At 44.7% G+C, this 25,594-nt stretch overlaps 1 protein-coding gene across 9 annotated transcripts in view; it reads left to right on the forward strand.

Annotated features, from left to right (window-relative positions):
* LOC110523899 (dynamin-like GTPase OPA1, mitochondrial) overlaps positions 1–23,303 on the forward strand; it is an 87,450-nt gene extending 64,147 nt beyond the window's left edge. For all 9 annotated transcript variants that reach the window (XM_090182915.1, XM_090182891.1, XM_090182895.1 and 6 more), the window contains 2 exons: positions 21,012–21,084; positions 21,492–23,303. In XM_090182915.1, coding sequence (XP_090039041.1) covers positions 21,012–21,076 — 65 coding nt within the window. In that variant the 3' untranslated portion in view covers positions 21,077–21,084; positions 21,492–23,303. The remainder of the gene's footprint in view (positions 1–21,011; positions 21,085–21,491) is intronic.
* Positions 23,304–25,594: the final 2,291 nt, after the last annotated feature.

Below are 25,594 nucleotides of genomic sequence, written 5' to 3' on the forward strand. Positions count from 1 at the left end.
AGGGAACGTGTATAACAGTACTCGCACACACACAGGCAGACGGGAAAACAGGCAGGCAGGCGGAGGAGTCCTTTTTATATACACGGCGTGTGTATACAGACGCATGCGCCCGCCAGCACGGCCACACACTCACACCAGACTAGAGCCTCTTCACCTTTTACCCCAGGTCTTTTTGAGCTGTTCCTGTGCTGTGTAAAGACCACAGTAGCACTCTTGGTAGTCTGTACCTGTTCCCCTTCCTCTCTCACGCAGTCCTCCATCTCACTTCTTCTCCCTCCATATCTTTCATCGCTATTTTTGTTTCTCCCCCCTCCTTTTCTTTGAGCAGTTCTTCCTCTGTTTTTCCCAGCCTCTCGCCAACACAGGACTGTTTATACCCCTCCCTGACTGCCAGGGGAGGAAACAGCTTCCGCCATTCCTACAGCTGGATCAGAGGCCCTCCATTCCTCCTCCTCCTCTGCTCTCCACACCTCGGCCAGCCAGCCGCTCCCAGTCCCAGTTACAACCCCCTGCCTTCACCTCTCTCTTTTCTTCCCCCTTCCCCTTCTTCTCTGAGGCTGGGAACCGGGGCTGTCCACGCTCCCTCCGACACCTGGTGTTTTAGTGACCCACTCCGCTCTCTACACACATCCTGCTCCACCACATGTGTTTGACAGCCCTGCTGCAACAGTCTCTGGGTGGGTGTAAATCTGTCCTCACTGGGCCTGAGTGTGTGGATGGGAGAGAGGTGTGTTCTGGGAGACTGTTCAGTCTGTCAGACACCCAGCCAGAAGGAAAAGGGCTAGGCTGTTGGCCCTGCCTTTCCCAGGACCGGCCTCATTACTCTCATCTTGCCTCGTCTTTTCCAAGATCACCGAAGGCAACAGGTGAAAGCAATAATGTTAAAAGTAACCAATCAAGTCCTTTCATTTATCCATGATAATGAAGTAAAGAGCAAAGGAAGCTATTTTTAAACTATTAGGACACAACCTTACCTGTCACCTATCTACTGCTGACCCCATTTAGTCGATTGTTTGGTTGATAGGCTGTTGGTGGACTTTTTTTTTTCTTTTTTTCCCCCGAACATTGGCAAATATATAAAAAATGTATGGCACACAAGACACCTGTCTGACTCTCCTTGTGGACTAATCCATTGCAGAGGCCACTAGGATGGCACACAAGTATCATCAGTAGTACATTTGCCATTAGTTCCCATAATTTCTAATCTTCTATGTTTGTTTGGTACAAACCTAGGCTACACTAAACAAAAGTTTGTTGTTTATTTAATCCCATGTATGGGTTGTAAATTTATTAATTGTCTTTTGTTTGGAGCGCTCCTGTCAATCTTGAGAAAGGAAGTGCGCCTGATTACTTGAAGAAGTAGGCCTAGGTTACCTGGCCTGCGCGCAAATGTAGTCCTACTGTTCCCATCTGGGGATCTTATGGTATTTCTGATTGTCTTAACTCACCATCACTGTGGAGCTTCTCAAAGTCATTTTTTCTTTGCCTAAAACACAAACTAAAGTCATTTTTTATTTTTACGTCCAAGCCTTTAAAAAAAAAAAAATGTTTTTTTTTTTAAATGTACTCATCAATCTACACACAGTACCCCATAATAACAAAGCAAAAACAGGTTTTTAGAAATGTTTACAAATATGTTACAAACAAAAAACAGATACCTTATTACATAAGTATTCAGACCATTTGCTATGAGACTCAAAATTGAGCTCAGGTGCATCCCGTTTCCATTGATCGTCATTGAGATGTTTCTACAACTTGATTGGTGTCCACCTGTGGTAAATTAAATTGATTGGACATGATTTTGAAAGGCACACACCTGTCTATATAAGGTCCCACTGTTGACAGTGGATGTCAGAGCAAAAACCAAGCCATGAGATCGAAGGAATTGTCCTTAGAGAGCCAAGACAGGATTGTGTCGAGGCACAGATCTAGGGAAGGGTACCAAAACATTTCTGCAGCATTGAAGGTCTCCAAGAACACAGTGACTTCCAAAATTCTTAAATGGAAGAAGTTTGGAACCACCAAGACTCTTCCTAGAGCTGGCCGCACGGCCAAACTGAGCAATCAGGGGGAGAAGGGCCTTGGTCAGGGAGGTGCCCAAGAACCCGATGATCACTGTGACAGAGCTCCAGAGTTCCTCTGTGGAGATGGGAGAACCTTCCAGAAGTACAACGATTTCTGCAGCAATCCACCAATCAGGCCTTTATGGTAGAGTGGCCAGACGGAAGCTACTCGTCAGTAAAAGGCATATGACAGCCCGCTTGAAGTTTTCCAAAAGGCACCTAAAGGACTCTCTAACTCTTGGCCTGAATGCCAAGCGCCACGTCTGGAGGAAACCTGGCACCGTCCCTACGGTGAAGCGTGGTGGCAGCATCATGCTGTGGGGATGTTTTTCAGTGGCAGGAACTAGGAGACTAGCCAGGATCGAGGGGGAAAATGAACTGAGCAAAGTCTAAACAGATCCTTGACCAAAACTTGCTCCAGAGCACTCAGGACCTCAGACTGGGGCAACGGTTCACCTTCCAATAGGACAACGACCCAAAGCACACAGCCAAGACAACGCATGAGTGGCTTCAGACAAGTCTCAATGTCCTTGAGTGGCCCAGCCAGAGTCCGGACTTGAACCTGATCGAACATCTCTGGAGAGACCTGATAATTAATGTGTGCAAGCTTGTAGTGTCATACCCAGGAAGACTCGGGGCTGTAATCGCTGAAAAAAGTGCTTTAACAAAGTACTGTGTAAAGTGGCTGAATACTTAGTTGAAGTCGGACGTTTACTTACACTTAGGTTGGAGTAATTAAAACGAATTTTTCAATCACTCCATACATTTCTTGTTAACAAACTATAGTTTTGGCAAGTCGATTAGGACATCTACTTTGCATGACACGTAATGTTCCAACAATTGTTTACAGACAGATCATTTCACTTATAATTCACTGTATCACAATTCCAGTGGGTCAGAAGTTTACATGCACTAAGTTGACTGTGACTTTAAACAGCTTGGAAAATTCCAGATAATGATGTCATGGTTTTAGAAGTTCCTGATAGGCTAATTGACATTTAATTGGAGGTGTACCTCTGGATGTATTTCAAGGCCTACCTTCAAACTCAGTGCCTCTTTGCTTCACATCGTGGAAAGATCAAACAAAATTAGTCAAGACCTCAGATAAAGAATTGCAGACCGCCACAAGTCTGGTTCATCCTTGGGAACAATTTCCAAATGCCTGAAGGTACCACGTTCATCTGTACAAACAATAGTACGCAAGTATAAACACCATGGGACCACACAGCCGTCATACCGTTCAGGAAGGAGACGCGTTCTGTCTCCTAGAGATGAACGTACTTTGGTGCGAAAAGTGCAAATCAATCCCAGAACAACAGCAAAAAACCTTGTGAAGATGCTGGAGAAAACAGGTGCAAAGTATCAATATCCACAGTCTAAATTCTTTGCGAATGCACTGTAGTTTTTCATTGGTTTATAAGCACACAGTGACTAGAGACCGGAGCCTTGTGAGTCACTCACGGGTGCAACACGCACCAGGTGATCTAGTTACAGTATGGAATTCACAACTGAATGTTTTCCAGCTAGAGAGCTTAACTAATAAGTTAACTGTATAAAATGTGCTAAATGCTCTGCAGTTGGTGCATTTGCTTTGCTAATTTAGTAGCTGTGTAGCTAAGTGGTTAGCTTCTTTTAAAATCAAGCTTTCCCTGGTAACAGCAGAGAATCCCCCTTGGATCAAGAGCCTTGCTGTCTATTTGTTTGAGTGAGCAGCTAACTGTGACTAGCATTTTGTAGTTACTTGTATAATTCATGAGCTGGGGATGTCTGTCTTGCAAATAAATAGTTTAGGCCAGAGATTGTATAACATTTTTTCAGTGTGCTCATTAGCATTTAGTTAGCATTCTCTGAGATTTTACATGTACTTGTTAGCATTGATAACCTTTTGGATTACAGAGGCAGTGGGCGTTGGAAATAGCGCCCACCTTGTGTTCTGTGCTGTTATTATGAATATCCTGGGATGGCACATTGTCGGTATGACCATATGACAATCTGGACCCGCCCAAGCCTAGCCTAGTTTGCTATATAGAGGAATAGGAAGCCATTTGAGAGAAAATCCACAGGCTTAGAGCTCAATCAATCAATCAATCAATCAATCAATCAATCAATCAATCAATCAAATGTATTTATAAATCCCGTTTTACATCAGCCGATGTCACAAAGTGCTGTACAGAAACCCAGCCTAAAACCCCAAACAGAAAGCAATGCAGATGTAGAAGCACGGTGGCTAGGAAAAACACCCTAGAAAGGCATTAACCTAGGAAGAAACCTAGAGAGGAACCAGGCTCTGAGGGGTGGCCAGTCCTCTTCTGTCTGTGCCTGGTGGAGATTATAACAGAACATGGCCAAGATGTTCAAATGTTCATAGATGACCAACAGGGTCAAATAATAATAATCACAGTGGTTGTTGAGGGTGCCACAGGTCAGCACCTCAGGAGTAAATGTCAGTTGGCTTTTCATAGCCAACCATTGAGTTAGAGACAGCAGGTGCGGTAGAGAGAGAGTCGAAAACAGCAGGTCCGGGACAAGGTAGCACGTCCGGTGAACAGGCCAGGGTTCCATAGCCGCAGGCAGAACAGTTGAAACAGGAGCAGAAGCACGACCAGGTAGACTGGGGACAGCAAAGAGTCATCAGGCCAGTTAGTCCTGAGGGGAGGGAGGAGGAACACACAGAAAACAGGAGAAATACTCCAGATATAACAGCCCCCCGACACAAACTATTGCAGTCTAATGACTGGAGGCTGAGACAGGTGTCGAGACACTGTGGCCCCGTCTGACTATACCCCCAGACAGGGTCAAACAGGCAGAATATAACCCCACCCACTTTGCCAAAGCACAGTCCCCACACCACTAGAGGGATATCTTCAACCACCAACCTAGGAGACAAGTCTGAGTATAGCCCACGAAGATCTCCGTCACGGCACGAACCCGAGGGTGGCGCCAAACCTCAACCCACTCAAGTGACGCACCCCTCCTAGGGACGGCATGGAAGAGCACCAGTAAGCCAGTGACTCAGCCCCTGTAATAGGGTTAGAGGCAGAGAATCCCAGTGGAGAGAGGGGAACCGGCCAGGCAGAGACAGCAAGGGTGGTTCGTTGCTCCAGAGCCTTTCTGTTCACCTTCACACTCCTGGTCCAGGCTACACTCAATCATATGACCCACTGAAGAGATGAGTCTTCAGTAGAGACTTAAAGGTTGAGACCGAGTCTGCGTTTCTCACATGGATAGGCAGATCATTCCATAAAAATGGAGCTCTATAGGAGAAAGCCCTGCCTCCAGCTGTTTGCTTACAAATTCTAGGGACAATTAGGAGGCCTGCGTCTTGTGACCGTAGCGTACGTGTAGGTATGTACGTCGGGACCAAATCAGAAAGATAGGTAAGAGCAAGCCCATGTAATGCGTTGTAGGTTAGCAGTAAAACCTTGAAATCAGCCCTAGCCTTAACACGAAGCCAGTGTAGAGAAGCTAACACTGGTGTACCATTACTGTTTACACACGAGGCTCCTGCTAGCTGTCCATCGCTCAGATAACCTGGAAGAGGTGTTAGGAAAACCATACACTTCCTCCTTTACATTGTGAAAATAGAGCAGGGCTGTTTTTAAGAGCTCTCTCTTGGTCTCTTCTGTTTCTCTGGTCAGGTTCGGCTTCTGAACAGATTATGTTTCCCAGTAGGTGGGTTGCCAGGGCAACTCTTAGCTAATATGTAGATGATTTGTCGTGTTTATTGCTGAATGGTTAAAGTTGGCTGGTCTTCTAATTGTGTATTAGATATTTCATCCAGACTTTTCCCCGTCTCCCGCTGTCCTAGATAAAGGCACATATCTGTTTTCAGATAGAGTTTGAATGTACGTTTCACTCTATCGTGTCTTTAGGGAATTTAGTTTGTGGTTTGCTGCTCCTGCACAATGAGATGTGTGTGTGGGCTCAGCACCAGCTAGAGGCCCGTATTTACCTGAGGGTGTTTAAGTGTTGGGTGTTCTTCTGGGGGGCTGATGTGCAGAGTATGATGTGTCGGTCGGCATCGGCCGTGCAATCTCTGTGGTTTTTGAGGTTGTTTAGGATCAGCGCTGTGCCTAATGGGATGTAGTGACATGCAGGCTTTAGGGTATGTCCCGAGTCGGACCGCCAGATTCATCCTTGTCTGATAGAAGACATGGAGACTGAGACAGGTGTGGCTTTACCAGAGTGGGACCCTGGTTTGCCTTGGAATTGACATCACAGGTGATTCAGGTCAGTTTGTCTATGTCTGTCCCTGTATGTTTGCATGCCTGTGTGTTTGCCTGCCTGTGTGTGTGTGTGTGTGTGTGTGTGTGGTGTGTGTTTGCCTGCCTGTGTGTGTGTGTGGTGTGTGTTTGTTTGCCTGCCTGTGTGTGTGTTTGCCTGCCTGTCTGTGTGTGTGTGTGTGTGGTGTGTGTTTGCCTGCCTGCCTGCCTGCCTGCCTATGTACGTGACTTCGGCGTGCACACCCGGAGTTCATCAGTGGAAAGTCCACACACCTGTGGCTCTGAGGGATTATAACAGCGACTTCATTTTAAACACTCTGTCATCCCGAGGCCAACGTTACCCCGTAAGATTGATTGTCCAGGCTACTTAACTGGCTCTCTGTGGTTTACCATGACTTACAACCCCTCCCCCCCAAAAATCAACTCACAATTTACATAGACATTTTCTGAATTTACAACTTGAGTATCTTTAACTCACAGCTTTAACTGTATAAAGACGTCATTACTTGTCAGTGAAGTCGCCCCCCCTCAAAACAAAATGTTGTATTGGCTTGTTTTTTTAAGTCTCTCTCTGGTTAGGCTGGTTAGGCCTACTCCTCTCCTCTCTCTGGTTAGGCCTACTCCTCTCCTCTCTCTGGTTAGGCCTACTCCTCTCCTCCCTCTGGTTAGGCCTACTCCTCTCCTCTCTCTGGTTAGGCCTACTCCTCTCCTCTCTCTGGTTAGGCCTACTCCTCTCCTCTCTCTGGTTAGGCTGGTTAGGCCTACTCCTATCCTGTCTCTGGTTAGGCCTACTCCTCTCCTCTCTCTGGTTAGGCCTACTCCTCTCCTCTCTCTGGTTAGGCCTACTCCTCTCCTCTCTCTGGTTAGGCCTACTCCTCTCCTCTCTCTGGTTAGGCCTACTCCTCTCCTCTCTCTGGTTAGGCCTACTCCTCTCCTCTCTCTGGTTAGACCTACTCCTCTCCTCTCTCTGGTTAGACCTACTCCTCTCCTCTCTCTGGTTAGGCCTACTCCTCCTCTCCTCTCTCTGGTTAGGCCTACTCCTCCTCTCCTCTCTCTGGTTAGGCCTACTCCTCCTCTCCTCTCTCTGGTTAGGCCTACTCCTCCTCTCCTCTCTCTGGTTAGGCCTACTCCTCCTCTCCTCTCTCTGGTTAGGCCTACTCCTCCTCTCCTCTCTCTGGTTAGGCCTACTCCTCTGCGTTGAATAGTTCTAATGTTTTCCTGCATGAAAGCTTTTGGAACCCAGCAGAGCTAGCTAGGATAAATCTACTTTGCAAATGAAATCTCCATATTTTCCCCCGTAACCCAATTTTTACCTGTCACCCTTCAAAGCCATAGTAATGTCTGTCAATAAATCTTGCCCAGGAGACTACAAAACACATCCTCACCTGGCAACACGTCCTCACCTGTCCAGGAGACTACGAAACACATCCTGCCCAGGAGACTACACAACACCTGGCATAACTACCCAGGAGATTACATAACACATCCTGCCCAGGAGACTACACAACACCTGGCGTAACTACCCAGGGGACTACACAACACCTGGCGTAACTACCCAGGGGACTACACAACACCTGGCGTAACTACCCAGGGGACTACACAACACCTGGCGTAACTACCCAGGGGACTACACAACACCTGGCGTAACTACCCAGGGGACTACACAACACCTGGCGTAACTACCCAGGGGACTACACAACACCTGGCGTAACTACCCAGGGGACTACACAACACCTGGCGTAACTACCCAGGGGACTACACAACACCTGGCGTAACTACCCAGGGGACTACACAACACCTGGCGTAACTACCCAGGGGACTACACAACACCTGGCGTAACTACCCAGGGGACTACACAACACCTGGCGTAACTACCCAGGGGACTACACAACATCTGACGGTTTCACGTGTTGTTTTCCCCACTCTGCTTTTTTGTTTGGTCTGGCCCATGTGACCCCAGGTTGAACCTGTTCAGTCCCAGGGCTCGACTTCTTGGTTCTGTTCTCCTCATGCATCTGGTTTCTAGATAAGCCCCCCAGAGCCAGCTGTGATTCATGGCTTTGCCACTGATGGGGGTTTTGCCCTCAAGATCCCAGCTTTCTGCATCCGCCTCCCTGCCTTTTTATAGCATGTTAACATACGGATTCAGAGACAAATCCAGTGACAAGGCCATGCCTCCTCTTCTGTTTTTTACTTTAAGAGATGGCTTTTCAGGTGGGACAGGATCATGCAGACGTACAAGGATCCCGTCTCGACTGTAACCTTGCCGGTGACAGAAGTTGAATGTAAAAATGTGTTTCTGAATCATGACCGTTTGGTACGGGAGCCTCGTCCTGACCAGGCGCTGAACTCAGTCCTGTCTTCAGAGTTGGCTGATGGACTGGAGCACCATACAAAAAAAACTGCCGTTTGTCTTGACACCAAATGTTAAATCAAATCAAATCAAATCAAATTTTATTTGTCACATACACATGGTTAGCAGATGTTAATGCGAGTGTAGCGAAATGCTTGTGCTTCTAGTTCCGACAATGCAGTAATAACCAACAAGTAATCTAACTAACAATTCCAAAACTACTGTCTTGTACACAGTGTAAGGGGATAAAGAATATGTACATAAGGATATATGAATGAGTGATGGTACAGAGCAGCATAGGCAAGATACAGTAGATGGTATCGAGTACAGTATATACATATGAGATGAGTATGTAAACAAAGTGGCATAGTTTAAAGTGGCTAGTGATACATGTATTACATAAGGATACAGTCGATGATATAGAGTACAGTATATACGTATGCATATGAGATGAATAATGTAGGGTAAGTAACATTATATAAGGTAGCATTGTTTAAAGTGGCTAGTGATATATTTACATCATTTCCCATCAATTCCCATTGTTAAAGTGGCTGGAGTTGAGTCAGTGTCAGTGTGTTGGCAGCAGCCACTCAGTGTTAGTGGTGGCTGTTTAACAGTCTGATGGCCTTGAGATAGAAGCTGTTTTTCAGTCTCTCGGTCCCAGCTTTGATGCACCTGTACTGACCTCGCCTTCTGGATGATAGCGGGGTGAACAGGCAGTGGCTCGGGTGGTTGATGTCCTTGATGATCTTTATGGCCTTCCTGTGACATCGGGTGATGTAGGTGTCCTGGAGGGCAGGTAGTTTGCCCCCGGTGATGCGTTGTGCAGACCTCACTACCCTCTGGAGAGCCTTACGGTTGAGGGCGGTGCAGTTGCCATACCAGGCGATGATACATGTTAGCCACTGAATCTCTGTCTTGGCACCAAATGTTAGCCACTAAAACTCTGTCTTGGCACCAAATGTTAGCCACTGAATCTCTGTCTTGGCACCAAATGTTAGCCACTGAATCTCTGTCTTGGCACCAAATGTTAGCCACTGAATCTCTGTCTTGGCACCAAATGTTAGCCACTGAATCTCTGTCTTGGCACCAAATGTTAGCCACTGAAACTCTGTCTTGGCACCAAATGTTAGCCACTGAATCTCTGTCTTGGCACCAAATGTTAGCCACTGAAACTCTGTCTTGGCACCAAATGTTAGCCACTGAATCTCTGTCTTGGCACCAAATGTTAGCCACTGAATCTCTGTCTTGGCACCAAATGTTAGCCACTGAATCTGTGTCTTGGCACCAAATGTTAGCCACTGAAACTCTGTCTTGGCATCAAATGTTAGCCACTGAAACTCTGTCTTGGCACCAAATGTTAGCCACTGAAACTCTGTCTTGGCACCAAATGTTAGCCACTGAAACTCTGTCTTGGCACCAAATGTTAGCCACTGAAACTCTTCCGTTGACACATTATTACATTATTTATAACAGTCTCCCATTTCTAACGGTTGCCTCTCTCCTTTCACATCAAACTCCAGAGAGGAGCATCCTCAATATTTAAAGAGATTAAGGTCCCTCTCTCTCAGCGTGCTATACGACCCTCTCTCTCAGCGTGCTATACGACCCTCTCTCTCAGCGTGCTATACGACCCTCTCTCACAGCGTGCTACACGACCCTCTCTCACAGCGTGCTATACGACCCTCTCTCACAGCGTGCTATACGACCCTCTCTCACAGCGTGCTATACGACCCTCTCTCACAGCGTGCTACACGACCCTCTCACAGCGTGCTACACGACCCTCTCACAGCGTGCTACACGACCCTCTCTCACAGCGTGCTACATGACCCTCTCTCACAGTGTGCCCTACGACCCTCTCTCACAGCGTGCCCTTACGACCCTCTCTCACAGCGTGCCCTTACGACCCTTTCTCACAGCGTGCTATACGACCCTCTCTCTCAGCGTGCCATACGACCCTCTCTCACAGCGTGCCCTACGACCCTCTCTCACAGCGTGCCCTACGACCCTCTCTCACAGCGTGCCCTACGACCCTCTCTCACAGCGTGCCCTACGACCCTCTCTCACAGCGTGCCCTACGACCCTCTCTCACAGCGTGCCCTACGACCCTCTCTCACAGCGTGCCCTACGACCCTCTCTCACAGCGTGCCCTACGACCCTCTCTCACAGCGTGCCCTACGACCCTCCCTCACAGCGTGCTCTACGACCCTCCCTCACAGCGTGCCCTATGACCCTCACAGCGTGCTATACGACCCTCCCTCACAGCGTGCCCTACGACCCCCTCTCACCTTCTTTCTACTCTCTTTCCATCTGTATGGAGCGGTTGTTTGACCACGGCCATACTGTTTCACAGTCTAATTACAGGTCAATTAAAAGCTTTTCCCTCAGTCCCTTCTGCAGTTCCTGCTCTGTCCACTGAAGGCTTTGCAGCCTTACGGCGCAGATGAGTGGGAGTGAAAGAGACCTATCATTTCCTGTGGAGATCAGCCGAAAGAGGGACCTGAAATAAGGGATTTCAGAGGATTATGGGAATATTCATGACCAGATAAAAAGGGAGGGCAGCTGAATGGCAGTGTCTTGGGGCTCATCTCTTAGGCAAACAGGCGCCTAAATTGAGTTTTTCGATCCCTCTGAGGCAACAGGCAGCGAACGGCGACTCTGTCCACTTTGTGTGCAACACACAAAGTGGACAGAGTCGCCGTTCGCTGCCTGTTTCCGCGCGTCCTGAAAGAAAAGCTGTTTATGTCCCTTGTCGTCTTGTGGAACAAACAGATGGCAGAGGAGAAATCAATCTGTTTCGCACCATTACTAACCAGAATATTAGATTTTTTTTTGTGCCTCCCCTCGCTTTTCCCTTCATGATGACAGGGGCATAATTGTAACGCTGTTATAAATGAATGGCATTAAATGAATGGCGTAACATTTTGCCTATCAAATTCTGATCTAAATGGCGAGAGATGTAAAATGTACTTCAGTTAAGGTTCGTTCAACGTGTGTCGTCTCCTCCGTGGTTGACCTGATGCAGTAAGTGGTCCACATCGAGCAATTTAACCACCATTTTTATTTCAGCTGGCTTTGAAATAACTGCTAGGCCTACTCTCTAGGAGTTTGGACTTAATGCTGATAGGGGGAATTTGCGGAATGATTTGGAAAATGGTAGTTGAGGATATTATTTTCTGCAATTTGCATAAAAAGAGGACTTAGATGCCCTGCTATCTATAGACACAAAAGTCCACAGGGGCTGATAAACTGGAGCCGGGCTGCATCATCGCTGGCGTAATAAACCACATTTGAAATCAATTTAAAAAATGGATATCGGGAAATATTCCGCAAGTATGGAAGGCTGCTTATGTGTCGCTACTCCCATAAGGTTGGGGACACTAGTGTTCTTCGTCATTATCATGCCATGTCTTGGGTTTCTTGTCTATGTACAATGTAAATGTACAACTTCATTCCTTTTTATCTGAGAATTATATTCTGAATGTACACTCACTGCCTTGCAAAATTATTCACCCCCCTTGGTGTTTTTCCTATTTTGGAACTATTTCCTAGTTTGGATTTCATGTAATGGACATAGTCAAAATTGTTGAAGTGAAATGGAAGGGAAAAAAACGGCCCCTACATAAGATCTGGTGCAACCAATTACCTTCAGAAGTCACATAAGTCACACAAGTGAACTTTAAGTGTCACATGATCTCAGTATCTACACCTGTTCTGAAAGGCCCCAGAGTCTGCACATCACCAAGCAAGGGGCACCACCAAGCAAGCAGCACCATGAAGACCAAGGAGCTCTCCAAACAGGTCAGGGACAAAGTTGTGGAGAAGTACAGATCAGGGTTGGGTTATAAAAATATATCCTAAACTTTGATCATCCCACAGAGCACCATTGCATCCATTATTAAAACATGGAAAGAATATGGCACCACAACAAACCTGCCAAGAGATGGCTGCCCATCAAAACTCACGGACCAGGCAAGGAGGGCATTAATCAGAGAGGCAACAAAGAGACCAAAGATAAACCTGAAGGAGCTGCAAAGCTCCACAGTGGAGATTGGAGTATCTGTCCATAGGACCACTTTAAGCCGTACACTCCACAGAGCTGGGCTTTACGGAAGAGTGGCCAGAAAAAAAGCCATTGCTTAAAGAAAAAAATAAGCAAACACGTTTGGTGTTCACCAAAAGGCATGTGGGAGGCTCCCCAAACATATGGAAGAAGCTACTCTGTTCCGACGAGACTAAAATTTAGCTTTTTGGCCACCAAGGAAAATGAAGAAGTTTACATACACCTTAGCCAAATACATTTAAACTCAGTTTTTCACAATTCCTGACATTTTAATCCTAGTAAAAATCCCCTGTTTTAGGTCAGTTAGGATCACCACTTTATTGTAAGAATGTGAAATGTCAGAATAATAGTTTAGTGATTTATTTCAGCTTTTATTTCTTTCATCATATTCCCAGTGGGTCAGAAGTTTACATACATGGGCTTTAAATGGTTTAATTTGGGTGAAATGTTTTCGCTAGCCTTCCACAAGCTTCCCACAATAAGTTGGGTGAATTTTGGCCCATTCCTCCTGACAGAGCTGGTGTAACTGAGTCAGGTTTGTAGGCCTCCTTGGTCGAACACGCTTTTTCAGTTCTGCCCACAAATGTTCTATAGGATTGAGGTCAGGGCTTTGTGATGGCCACTCCAAGACCTTGACTTTGTTGTCCTTAACCTCTCTGGGATATGTGGGACGGTAAGCGTCCCACCTCGCCAACAGCCAGTGAAAGTGCAGGGCGCCAAATTCAAAACAACAACAATCTCATAATTAAAATTCCTCAAGCATTCAAGTATTTTACACCATTTTAAATATAACATTAACGGTTCATCCAGCCACAGTGTCTGATTTCAAAAATGCTTTATAGCGAAAGCACCACAAACGATTATGTTAGGTCACCACCAACTCACAAAAAAACACATCCATTTTTCCAGCCAAGGAGAGGAGTCACAAAAAGCACAAATAGAGATTAAAATTAATCACTAACCTTTGATGGTCTTCATCAGATGACACTCATAGGACTTCAGTGTTATTTTATGGATAACAAGACAAAGTAAAACAGTGTTATTTTATGGATTTACACAATACATGTATGTTTTGTTCGATAAAGTGCATATTTATATACAAAAATCTCAGTTTACATTGGCGTTCAGTAGTTATAAAACATGCAGTGATTGTGCAGAGAGCCACATCTATTTACAGAAATACTCATTATAAATGTTGATGAAAATAGTGTTATACATGGAATTAGAGATATACTTCTCCTTAATTCAACCGCTGTGTCAGATTTTTTTTAAACTTGACGGAAAAGGCAAACCATGCAATAATCTGAGTTCAGCGTTCAGACAACAAAGCAGCCAAAAAGATATCCGCCATATTGGGTAGTCAACATTAGTCATAAATAGCATTATAAATATTCACTTACATTTTGATCTTCATCAGAATGCACTCCAGGAATCACAGTTCCACAATAAATGTTTGTTTTGTTCGATAATGTCCATTTATGTCCAAATAGCTTCTTTTGTTAGGGCGTTTAGTAAACCAATCCAAAAGTGTGTTCAGAAAAGTTCAAAAAGTTCCGTTACAGCCCGTAGAAACTTGTCAAACTGAGTATAGAATCAATCTTTAGGATTTTTAAAAATCATAAATCTTCAATAATGTTTCAACTGGAGAATTCCAATGTCTGTAGAAAAGCAATGGAACGAGAGCTAACTCTCTCGTGACCGCGCCTCAGGGCCTGTGGCACTCTGCCAGACACCTGACTCACTCCTCTCTCATTCGGTCACACTCACAGGAGAAGCCTGAAACAACATTCTAAAGACTGTTGGCATCTAGTGGAAGCCTTAAGAAGTGCAACATAACCAATAATCCACTGTATCGACAATAGGGGCTGAGTTAAAGTACGAGCCTCAGATTTCCCACTTCCTGGTTGGATTTTTCTCAGGTTTTTGCCTACCACTTACAGACATCATTCAAACAGTTTTAGAAACGTCAGTGTTTTCTATCCAATACTACTAATAATATGCATATATTAACATCTGGGACAGAGTAGCAGGCAGTTTACTCTGGGCACCTTATTCATCCAAGCTACTCAATACTGCCCCCGTCACCAAGAAGTTAAGCCATTTGCCACAACATTGGAAGTATGCTTGGTGTCATTGTCCATTTGGAAGACCCATTTGTGACTAAGCTTTAAATGATGTCTTGAGATGTTGCTTCAATAAATCCACATAATTTTCCTTCCTCATGGTGCCATCTATTTTGTGATGTGCACCAGTCCCTCTTGTAGCAAAGCACTCCCAAAACATGATGCTGAAACGCCCGTGCTTCACGGTTGGGATGGTGTTCTTCGGCTTGCAAGCATTCCCCTTTTCCTCCATACATAACGATGGTCATTATGGCCAAACAGTTCTAGTTTTGTTTCATCAGACAAGAGGACATTATTCCCAAAAGTACGATCTTTGTCCCCATGTGCAGTTGCAAACCGTAGTCTGGCTTTATTATGGCAGTTTTGGAGCAGTGGCTTCTTCCTTGCTGAACAACCTTTCAGGTTATGTCGATATAGGACTCATTTTACTGTGGTTATAGATACTTTTGTACCTGTTTTCTCCAGCATCTTCACAAGGTCCTTTGTTGTTGTTCTGGGATTGATTTGCACTTTTCGCAAACAAAGCACGTTGAGCTCTAGGAGACAGAATGCGTCTCCTTCCTGAGTGGTATGACGGCTGCGTGGTCTCATGGTGTTTATACTTGCGTACTGTTGTTTGTACAGATGAACATGGTACCTTCAGACGTTTTGGAAATAGCACCCAAGGATGAACAAAGACTTGTGAAGGTCTACAATTTTTTCTCTGAGGTCTTGGCTGATTTCTTTTGATTTTTCCATGATGTCAAACAGAGGCACTGAGTTTGAAGGTAGGCCTTGAAATACATCCACATGTACACCTCCAATTGATTCGAATGATGTCAATTAGCCCATCAGAAGCTTCGAATGCCATGACATCATTTTATGGCATTTTTTCAAGCTGTTTAAAGGCATAGTCAACTTCGTCAACTCTGACCCACTGGAATTGTGATACAGTGAAATAATCTGTCTGTAAACAATTGTTGGAAAAAATTACTTGTGTCATGCACAAAGTAGATGTCCTATCCGACTTGCCAAAACTATAGTTTAACAAGAAATTTGTGGAGTGGAAGAAAAGCGAGTTTTTTTGTTTGTTTTTTTTTTACACCTTTTTTTCCCAAATTTCGTGCTATCCAATTGTTTAGTAGCTACTATCTTGTCTCATCGCTACAACTCCCATGCGGGCTCGGGAGAGACGAAGGTTGAAAGTCATGCGTCCTCCGATACACAACCCAACCAAGGCGCACTGCTTCTTAACACAGCACGCAACGTGCACCTGGCAACTTTGGTTAGCGCGCACTGCGCCCGGCCCGCCACAGGAGTCGCTGGTGCTTGATGAGACAATATCCCTACCGGCCAAACCTTCCCTAACCCGGACGACGCTAGGCCAATTGTGCATCGCCCCATGGACCTCCCAGTCGCAGCCGGTTACGACAGAGCCTGGGCGCGAACCCAGAGTCTCTGGTGGCACTGCTGGCGCTGCAGTACAGCGCCCTTAACCACTGCGCCACCCAGGAGGCCTGAAAGGCAAGTTTTAATGACTCCAACCTAAGTGTATGTAAACTTCCGACTTCAACTGTATGTCTGGCGCAAACCCAACACCTCTCATCACCCCGGGAACACCATCCCCACAGTGACTCGTGGTGGCAGCATCGTTCTGTGGGGATGTTTTTCATCAGCAGAGACTTGGAAACTGTTCAGAATTGAAGGAATGATGGCTGCCACTAAATACAGGGAAATTATTGAGGGAAACCAGTTTCTGTCTTCCAGAGATTTGATACTGGGACAGAGGTTCACCTTCCAGCATGACAATGACCCTAAGCATACTGCTAAAGCAACCCTCAAGTGGTTTAAGGGTTAGCATTTAAATGTCTTGGGATGGCCTAGTCAAAGCCCAGACCTCAATCCAATTGAGAATCTGTTCTATGACTTAGATTGCTGTACACCAGCGGAACCCATCCAACTTGAAGGAGCTGGAGCAGTTTTGCCTTGAATGTGCAAAGATCCCAGTGGCTAGATGTGCCAAGCGTATAGAGACATACCCCAAAAGACTTGCAGCTGTAATTGCTACTAAAGGTGAATAAGTTTGCACACCCAATTTTTCAGTTTTTGATTTGTTAAAAAAGTTTGAAATATCCAATAAATGCCGTTCCACTTCATGATTGTGTCCCACTTGTTGTTGATTCTTCACAAAAAAATACAGTTTTATATCTTTATGTTTGAAGCCTGAAATGTGGCAAAAGGTCGCAAAGTTCAAGGGGGCCAAATACTTTCGCAAGGCACTGTATGTATGTATATATATATATATATATATATATATATATATATATATATATATAAAATGTTTATGCTGATCAAACAGTGTTGTACTCTGTTGCACCATTTGTAAACCAAGCCTTTTCACATTTGCAGTGTGATTTCCATGCGCTGCAGAAGTCACACTTGGATCTTTAGTTAGTTCTTAATGCAAACCAAACAAAATACATGCTATAGGTCCTGTAACTTAGACATATTTGACCTTTTAAATTACTTGCCTGAACGGAACACATTGAATGAGTTCCCTCTTCTAAATATCTTGGTATGTGGCTAGATGATATATTGGGGTTTAAAACGCACGTTTCTGAGCTGGTTAGGAAATTGAAGATCAAGATGTGATTAACTGTTGTTTTGCTAATAAAAAGGAAGTTGTCCAGGCCACTTATGTCTGTTTTAGATTCCGGGGATATTATCTATATGCATGCAGCAGCTTCCACACTTAAACCACTAGAGGCTGCTTTCCATTGTGCCCTTGGATTCATTACTGCTGATCGTTTTAGAACTCACCATTGTGTATTGTATCAAAAAGTGGGTTGGGCCTCTTTATCTAAGAAGAGAGCAGCGTTTTCTTTGGTTTATTTACAAAGCACTCCTGCAGAGACTTCCCATGTATCTGACAACACTGGTCAAGGTCACAACAACAGCGTACGGTACAAGAGCACAACATTGTGTAGTGCTAGAGGTTCCAAGGTTTTTATGCTCCATAGATGTGAAATGTGTTGCGGGGGAAGCTCAGGCTTGAATACCTGTTGCCCTTTAGAGAATTTATAACATTAGTGGGGAATCCTCTAAGTGAAGATTGGGTTTGTTTTGTGATTGAGTATTTTATTGTGTTGATGTCTGTATGCAGGGTTGATTTTGAAAAGACTGTTAAAATAAAGGTTCATAAAAAAATAAATGAACTGTACACAATAGCTCTTTTATAAGTGGCACATCTAGACTCCGCTGAGCGGCAGGGGTTTTCCCTTGGCTTGTTTTGATATGACAGAGATGTCCCTCCCTCCTCCTTCATGGGTCTGGGACAGATAGATGTTGCTATTGACTCCATTTGAGTTATGTTTTGCGTTCGGTGCCCGACCCACTCTCCTTCCCCCGGTATGTGTGTTCCTTAACTTCTTTTGCACCCTTGTGGTTGGGTAGAGAGTTCTAGAGTGGGGCTCCAGCCGGGTTAGGTTTCAGCCCCAACGCACCTGCCGTGATGGTGGCACCGTGTCACCGTGCCCTCTTTCCCAGCCCTAATGCCACCAGTACGTGTTGGAATCTCCCCATGTGCCTCTGTGTTAAAGTATCAAAGACTGGGTGGAACCGTGTCACCGTGCCCTCTTGCCCAGACCTAATGCCACCAGTACGTGTTGGAATCTCCCCATGTGCCTCTGTGTTAAAGTATCAAAGACTGGGTGGAACCGTGTCACTGTGCCCTCTTCCCAGCCCTAATGCCACCAGTACGTGTTGGAATCTCCCCATGTGCCTCTGTGTTAAAGTATCAAAGACTGGGTGGAACCGTGTCACCGTGCCCTCTTTCCCAGCCCTATTCACCCCCCCTTGACATTTTTTCCTATTTTGTTGGAATCTCCCCATGTGCCTCTGTGTTAAAGTATCAAAGACTGGGTGGAACCGTGTCACTGTGCCCTCTTTCCCAGCCCTATTCACCCCCCTTGACATTTTTCCTATTTTGTTGGAATCTCCCCATGTGCCTCTGTGTTAAAGTATCAAAGACTGGGTGGAACCGTGTCACCGTGCCCTCTTTCCCAGCCCTATTCACCCCCCCTTGACATTTTTCCTATTTTGTTGGAATCTCCCCATGTGCCTCTGTGTTAAAGTATCAAAGACTGGGTGGAACCGTGTCACTGTGCCCTCTTTCCCAGCCCTATTCACCCCTCTTGACATTTTTCCTATTTTGTTGGAATCTCCCCATGTGCCTCTGTGTTAAAGTATCAAAGACTGGGTGGAACCGTGTCACCGTGCCCTCTTTCCCAGCCCTATTCACCCCCCTTGACATTTTTCCTATTTTGTTGGAATCTCCCCATGTGCCTCTGTGTTAAAGTATCAAAGACTGGGTGGAACCGTGTCACCGTGCCCTCTTTCCCAGCCCTAATGCCACCAGTACACGTTGGAATCTCCCCATGTGCCTCTGTGTTAAAGTATCAAAGACTGGGGGAATTCATTTGTGTGTGTGTGTGTCGAGAGAGGGAGGAGGGGAAAGGTGTTTTTCTACCACTCTTCTGCTGTTTTTCATGGCTTAGATGTGTGTGTTGGTCATAGTGATTTCTCAGCACTTTTAGTGTCATATTTCAGGACTCTGAGGTGTATGTGTGTGTGTGTGTGTACTTAAAGACTGCCGTGTGACTTTCATCTTTCAGAAAGGGATACATCTACACCCGTGCCCCCCACCAAAGGGTCTTGCACCAGCCCCTCTCTTTAGGATAAGGTTACCCTCTAAATGCAGCTCCCACCGTCGTGTTGAAATGGACACTTAAAGGAGTACTTCACTTTTTTACAGCTTGATGTGTTAGATGATTCCTCATAATGTTTTTTGTTAACATGCTCACATGCCTCTGACTTCCATTGACTGTTAGCTTGTGGTGGTTAAGATTAGCTGAAGTGGCTGTTTTTTAAAGAACTGAACCATGGATTACAGTTCCTCTTGGCCCATAGACTACTTTCAGGGTGAAGAACCATCTAACGTCAAGCTGTGACCTACTCCTTTTTAAAACACTGCTGGTCTGCTAAACCGCTATGATTTATCGAGCCGTAGAAATCAAGGAGTCTTCTGGTTTTGAAGCTTTCAGACCTTTGTGTCTTAAGTTTTTTGTTTGTTGTCAAAAGCATTTGAAGATTCTCTTCTGATAATATCTCGCCTCAGAGTTTTGTTTGTGCTTGGGGCAGCTCCAGTTGGATTAGTCTACTGGAATAGAGTGAGACGGAGAGACGGGGCAGCTGGCACTGCTAGTAGGCCTCTTTTTTTCTAATTTGCTAAGACTTACTCTTGCCATTTGTTTATTCAGCGATTTTAAAGACTCTTTGTAACTGCAGCCCATCGTGTGACAGTACATGTTGTACGGACGGATTTCTCCTCAGAACACCATCTCGGACAAAAGGACCCCAGCAGCGGGACGCGGTGACTCAACTTTTCTTCAGTGTATTTTCCCTTTCATGTGGAATAATGTTATGGTATCTCCCATCCATTAGCTAGACATGTGCCTGGAGGGGCATACTATGTCATGGTTTTGTTTTTTGTTTTTTTTTTGGGGGGGGGGGGGGGGGGGGGGTCTTTGATGTGGTGTGGGTGTGTGAGGTATGGTATGGTCAACAACTCCCCTCTTCAATATAATATTTCACTTAAGTGGTAGTTTTATTTAGGTTTGAGGGATGTCAGTGGGGACTGTCTGCTGATTAGCTGACACAAGAGGTGGCAGAACAATGGCCTGTGACACGTCTGTTATTCTGCTAGTGAATACATACAGAATGTCAGGTCATTGGTTTCACACTCGTTCTAAGAAAGTATGCCACAGGATATTTCTTGTGTATATATTTCTTGTGTATATATTTCTTGTGTATATATTTCTTGTGTATGTATTTCTTGTGAATGTATTTCTTGTGAATGTATTTCTTGTGTATATATTTCTTGTGTATATATTTCTTGTGTGCTGGTAGTTGGAAGGCCACGGTCACAGCAGGAGGACGTAGAGTCTGAGAAACGTCAAGTAGTCTTGGGTCTCGCAGGTGGAAACACAATAGAATAGGCCTGTTTAGCCAACTCAACCAACTTGCATGACAACAGTGGTTTCCTGGGTTGTACTGTATCAATTGAGGCATCTTGGATGCTCTACATATCTACTGTTTTTGTTTTGCAAAGACTCAACTAACCCCCATCCTCTCTTTCCTCCTCTGCAGAGAAGGTCCGTGAGATTCAGGAGAAACTTGAAGCCTTCATAGAAGCTCTTCACGAGGAGAAGTAGAGCACCAGGTATCTGCCTGTCAAGCATCTCACATTCTGCAGTACATAGACTATTAGTGAGCAGTGTTGTACAGAAATGTCTCTAATATAAATATATATGTGTAAGCATTTCACTGTGTACACCTGTTGTATTCGGCACATCCGACAAATATATGATTAGAATTTGATTTGAATACATATATACACATACAAATACATATACACTATCGTTTCAGCTGTTTCCAGCTACAATGGTAATTTACAACATTAACAATGTCTACACTGTATTTCTGAACAATTTTATGTTATTTTAATGGACAAAAAAATGGATTTTCTTTCAAAAACAAGGACATTTCTAAGTCACTCCAAACTTTTGAGTGTGTGTGTGTGTGTGATATAGATATACAGTAATTCATCTCACCATTTCTCCTTGGCAGAAACCAATGGATCACAGAAGCATTGCACTGATCAAAGAAGACTAAATCCTCCCTCTGTAAATGACTGACCCCCCCCCCCCCCCCCCCCCCAGTGACGCCCAACTGTTGCTCCTAGTTTTTTTTTCTGCGAGTGGAGTTTATCGGATGGAGCCCTTAACACTGAGGAGGATCAGGTTATCAGTGTTGCTGAGCAGATAGCACTTCCTCTGCTCAGAGTGGGCACCATGCTTTATAGGCCCATGATGAGTACACCAGACATGTCCTCTTCACACAGGAATCCAACAACTGTCTCCGGGCTTTTTTTGCTCTGCATTTTTGGCAGAGAAGACGAAGAGAGAAGGGGGAGGACAAGATTGAAGTTACACACCTCGTGACTGACTGACGGATCGACCTCATGTCGTCTTCCTCTCTCTCTCATTGCTCCCTCGTTTCTAATAAATGAGGCGGTTGTGAAGGTTTTCTCTCTCACTGCCAACTTCCTTTCCTTTGTTTGGGAATGTCTTTAATCGGCTTGTGCACCTGTCAGAAGTTGTGTCCCAAATTGCACTGGTCAAAAGTAGTGCACTGTGGAGGGAGTAGGATGCCATTTGGGACGCATGCCCCAGAATGTCTGCTGGTGACCAGGTGAGTCAGACGTGGTGTGTGATGGAAGGGTGATGGGAACCACCCTCCTCTCTGTAGATTGACTAGCTGTAAATTAACGCAAGGGGTTGAATTAACGCCTGTTGGGTTGAAGTCATTCTCCTGCCTATTGTTAGCACTCGTTCCACATAGGACTTAATGTGAATTCACTTCAGTTATCCCAGCAGCTAGCTTTAAGCCAGTGCGTCACTAACCGTACAGGTACAGGCCTCAGTTATTAACCCTCACTTGCACAACAGTCAACCTCCATCCTCCTAAAACTAGAATATTCCACACTAGTTGTAACAAAGATAATATAATATAGATTGGATTTCTTATTTCAGGCAAACAGAGTTAATTTGAGAGTTATGTTTGCTATTGATAGGCAGCGCGCAATGCCCCACTATGTACCACTCTCTCTACCCTACTGTGTGTGCACCTCATCACAAGGGTTTATATTATGGCATTTCATTTCACTGTTGGACGAAACGGCCTCTACTATCTTTGTTCTGGGTGAAGATCCAGTGTTGGACTAGAATCTAGTTCAACCTGCAGTGGATGGAACCACATTGTCCAATCATGTTGGAGGAAAGATGCTCGTTGTATTCAAACGTGGTGACAGAGCTGCACAGGCATCTTTGGGTTCTTGGTACATTCATTCCTTTCACTTTTTCTGCTTCTTCATGCTCCTCTGCCTCTGGGCAGGTCACACTGTCTGACTAGCTGGTCTCTACTGGTCTCTCCTGAGGGACCTTTTTCTCTCTCTGCTCTACTCCATCCATCTGATCCTCTCTCTTGCTCTTCTCTCAAGCCCTCTATCTTCTATACTCTCCGTCTCCTATTTCACCCCCCCACTCTTTGTTCCCAGCTCTAAAGAGTGGAATGAAATGGTGACTGGTATACTTAACCCTGGTCCTTCATATGTGTATATGGGTTAATACCGTACGTGGTGTACATGTAAAGTTAATACCGATCATGAATCCGTTATTGCTTATGGGATGAATGTCAGAGTGTGATGCTCTTGTAACAAGATATCCATCGGTTGGTTCAACACCTACAGTTCTCTTTGATGTTATAGAATGTAATGTTTGCATGGTATACCCCATCAGATGTGCTTTATTTATTACAAATTTGATTGTTTAAGAAAGTGAAAATAAAATTGATGTTAATAAAAATGTAATTTTCCAATAAGTTGTTTCTGTGTTATGTCAATGACTTGTCTTTTAAAATGTTTTTTTGATTTCACTTTTATTTAACCAGGTAGGCCAGTTGAGAACAAGTTCTCACATACAACTGCGACCTGGCCAAGATAAAGCAAAGCAGTGCGACTAAAACAACACGGAGTTACACATGGGATAAACAAACGTACAGTCAATAACACAATAGAAAAATATGTATACAGTGTGTGCAAATGAAGTAAGTAGGTAAGGCAATAAATAGGCCAATAGTGGTAATTACAATTTAGCAATTAACACGAGTTAATTAACACTATATGTGCAGATGAGTATTTGCAAGTAGAAATACTGGTGTGCAAAAGAGCAGAAAAAAAATATGAGGTAGGTAGTTGGTTGGATGGGCTATTTACAGATGGACTATGTACAGCTGCAGTGGTCGATAAGCTGCTCCTACAGTTGACTTTAACGTTGGTGAGGGAGACATAAGTCTCCAACTATAGCGATTTTTGCAATTCGTTCCAGTCATTGGCAGCAGAGAACTGGAAGGAAAGGCGGCCAAAGGAGGTGTTTGCTTTGGGGATGACCAGTGAAATATACCTGCTGGAGAGCATGCTACGGGTGGGTGTTGCTATGGTGACCAGTGAGCTGAGAGAAGGCGACACTTTACCTAGCACAGACTACCTTTTGTTACCACAGTCTTGTAGTGTGAACAGACCGTTGCTGACGAAACGTTAAATGCAACGGGTGGTCGTCCTATAGCCTCTGATCACAGAACATCGGCCGTCATTTTCTGCTAATCTCCAGGCAATTCTACATGTTGAATCGCCACCGTTTATCAAAAACAAGCGGGTGATCTACTGTGCATGGCCGCCGATCCTGTTGGTCTGTCTTGTACTTTATTATTTCGTTTTCTTGCAGACAGTATGCATTCTCCTCACCCATACTAATCCTCATACAGTTGTATAATTCCTCCGTCAGGTTTGTTCCTTATTCTAAGACCATGAATAATGTATAACTTCAGTAAAAAAAAATGTTTTTTTAAAGATTGTCGCTTTTGTAGAGTAAATTAGTACATATCGTTAAATGTCCACACCATTTGCTTACAGTATCTGCCTCTCTTTATATATGTTTTTAGTGTCTGTTTGTTGCTCAAGCCTATATTGTCCTGAAACTACAGTACTCCAGGGTATCAAAATAAATGTTTATTGGTTGCATACATATACTTGCGAAATGCTTGTGTTTCTAGGTCCAACAGAGCAGTAATACCTAGCCAAATGCTGGTGTTTCTAGGTCCAACAGAGCAGTAATACCTAGCTAAAGGGTGGTGTTTCTAGCTCCAACAAAGCAGTAATACCTAGCCAAATGCTGGTGTTTCTAGCTCCAACAGAGCAGTAATACTGAGCCGAATGCTGGTGTTTCTAGCTCCAACAGAGCAGTAATACTGAGCCGAATGCTGGTGTTTCTAGCTCCAGCAGAGCAGTAATACCTAGCTAAATGCTGGTGTTTCTAGCTCCAGCAGAGCAGTAATACCTAGCTAAATGCTGGTGTTTCTAGCTCCAACAGAGCAGTAATACTGAGCCGAATGCTGGTGTTTCTAGCTCCAGCAGAGCAGTAATACCTAGCTAAATGCTGGTGTTTCTAGCTCCAGCAGAGCAGTAATACCTAGCTAAATGCTGGTGTTTCTAGCTCCAACAGAGCAGTAATACCTAGCTAAATGCTGGTGTTTCTAGTTCCAACAGAGCAGTGATACCTAGCTAAATGCTGGTGTTTCTAGCTCCAACAGAGCAGTAATACCTAGCTAAATGCTGGTGTTTCTAGCTCCAACAGAGCACTGATACCTAGCTAAATGCTGGTGTTTCTAGCTCCAACAGAGCAGTAATACCTAGCTAAATGCTGGTGTTTCTAGCTCCAACAGAGCACTGATACCTAGCTAAATGCTGGTGTTTCTAGTTCCAACAGAGCAGTGATACCTAGCTAAATGCTGGTGTTTCTAGCTCCAACATAGCAGTAATACCTAGCTAAATGCTGGTGTTTCTAGCTCCAACAGAGCACTGATACCTAGCTAAATGCTGGTGTTTCTAGGTCCAACAGAGCACTGATACCTAGCTAAATGCTGGTGTTTCTAGCTCCAACAGAGCAGTAATACCTAGCTAAATGCTGGTGTTTCTAGCTCCAGCAGAGCAGTAATACCTAGCTAAATGCTGGTGTTTCTAGCTCCAGCAGAGCAGTAATACCTAGCTAAATGCTGGTGTTTCTAGCTCCAACAGAGCACTGATACCTAGCTAAATGCTGGTCACTGGCCTCCGC

Source organism: Oncorhynchus mykiss, chromosome 1 (genome assembly GCF_057628025.1).
Source record: "Oncorhynchus mykiss isolate SJ-2025 chromosome 1, ASM5762802v1, whole genome shotgun sequence".
NCBI lineage: Eukaryota > Metazoa > Chordata > Actinopteri > Salmoniformes > Salmonidae > Oncorhynchus > Oncorhynchus mykiss.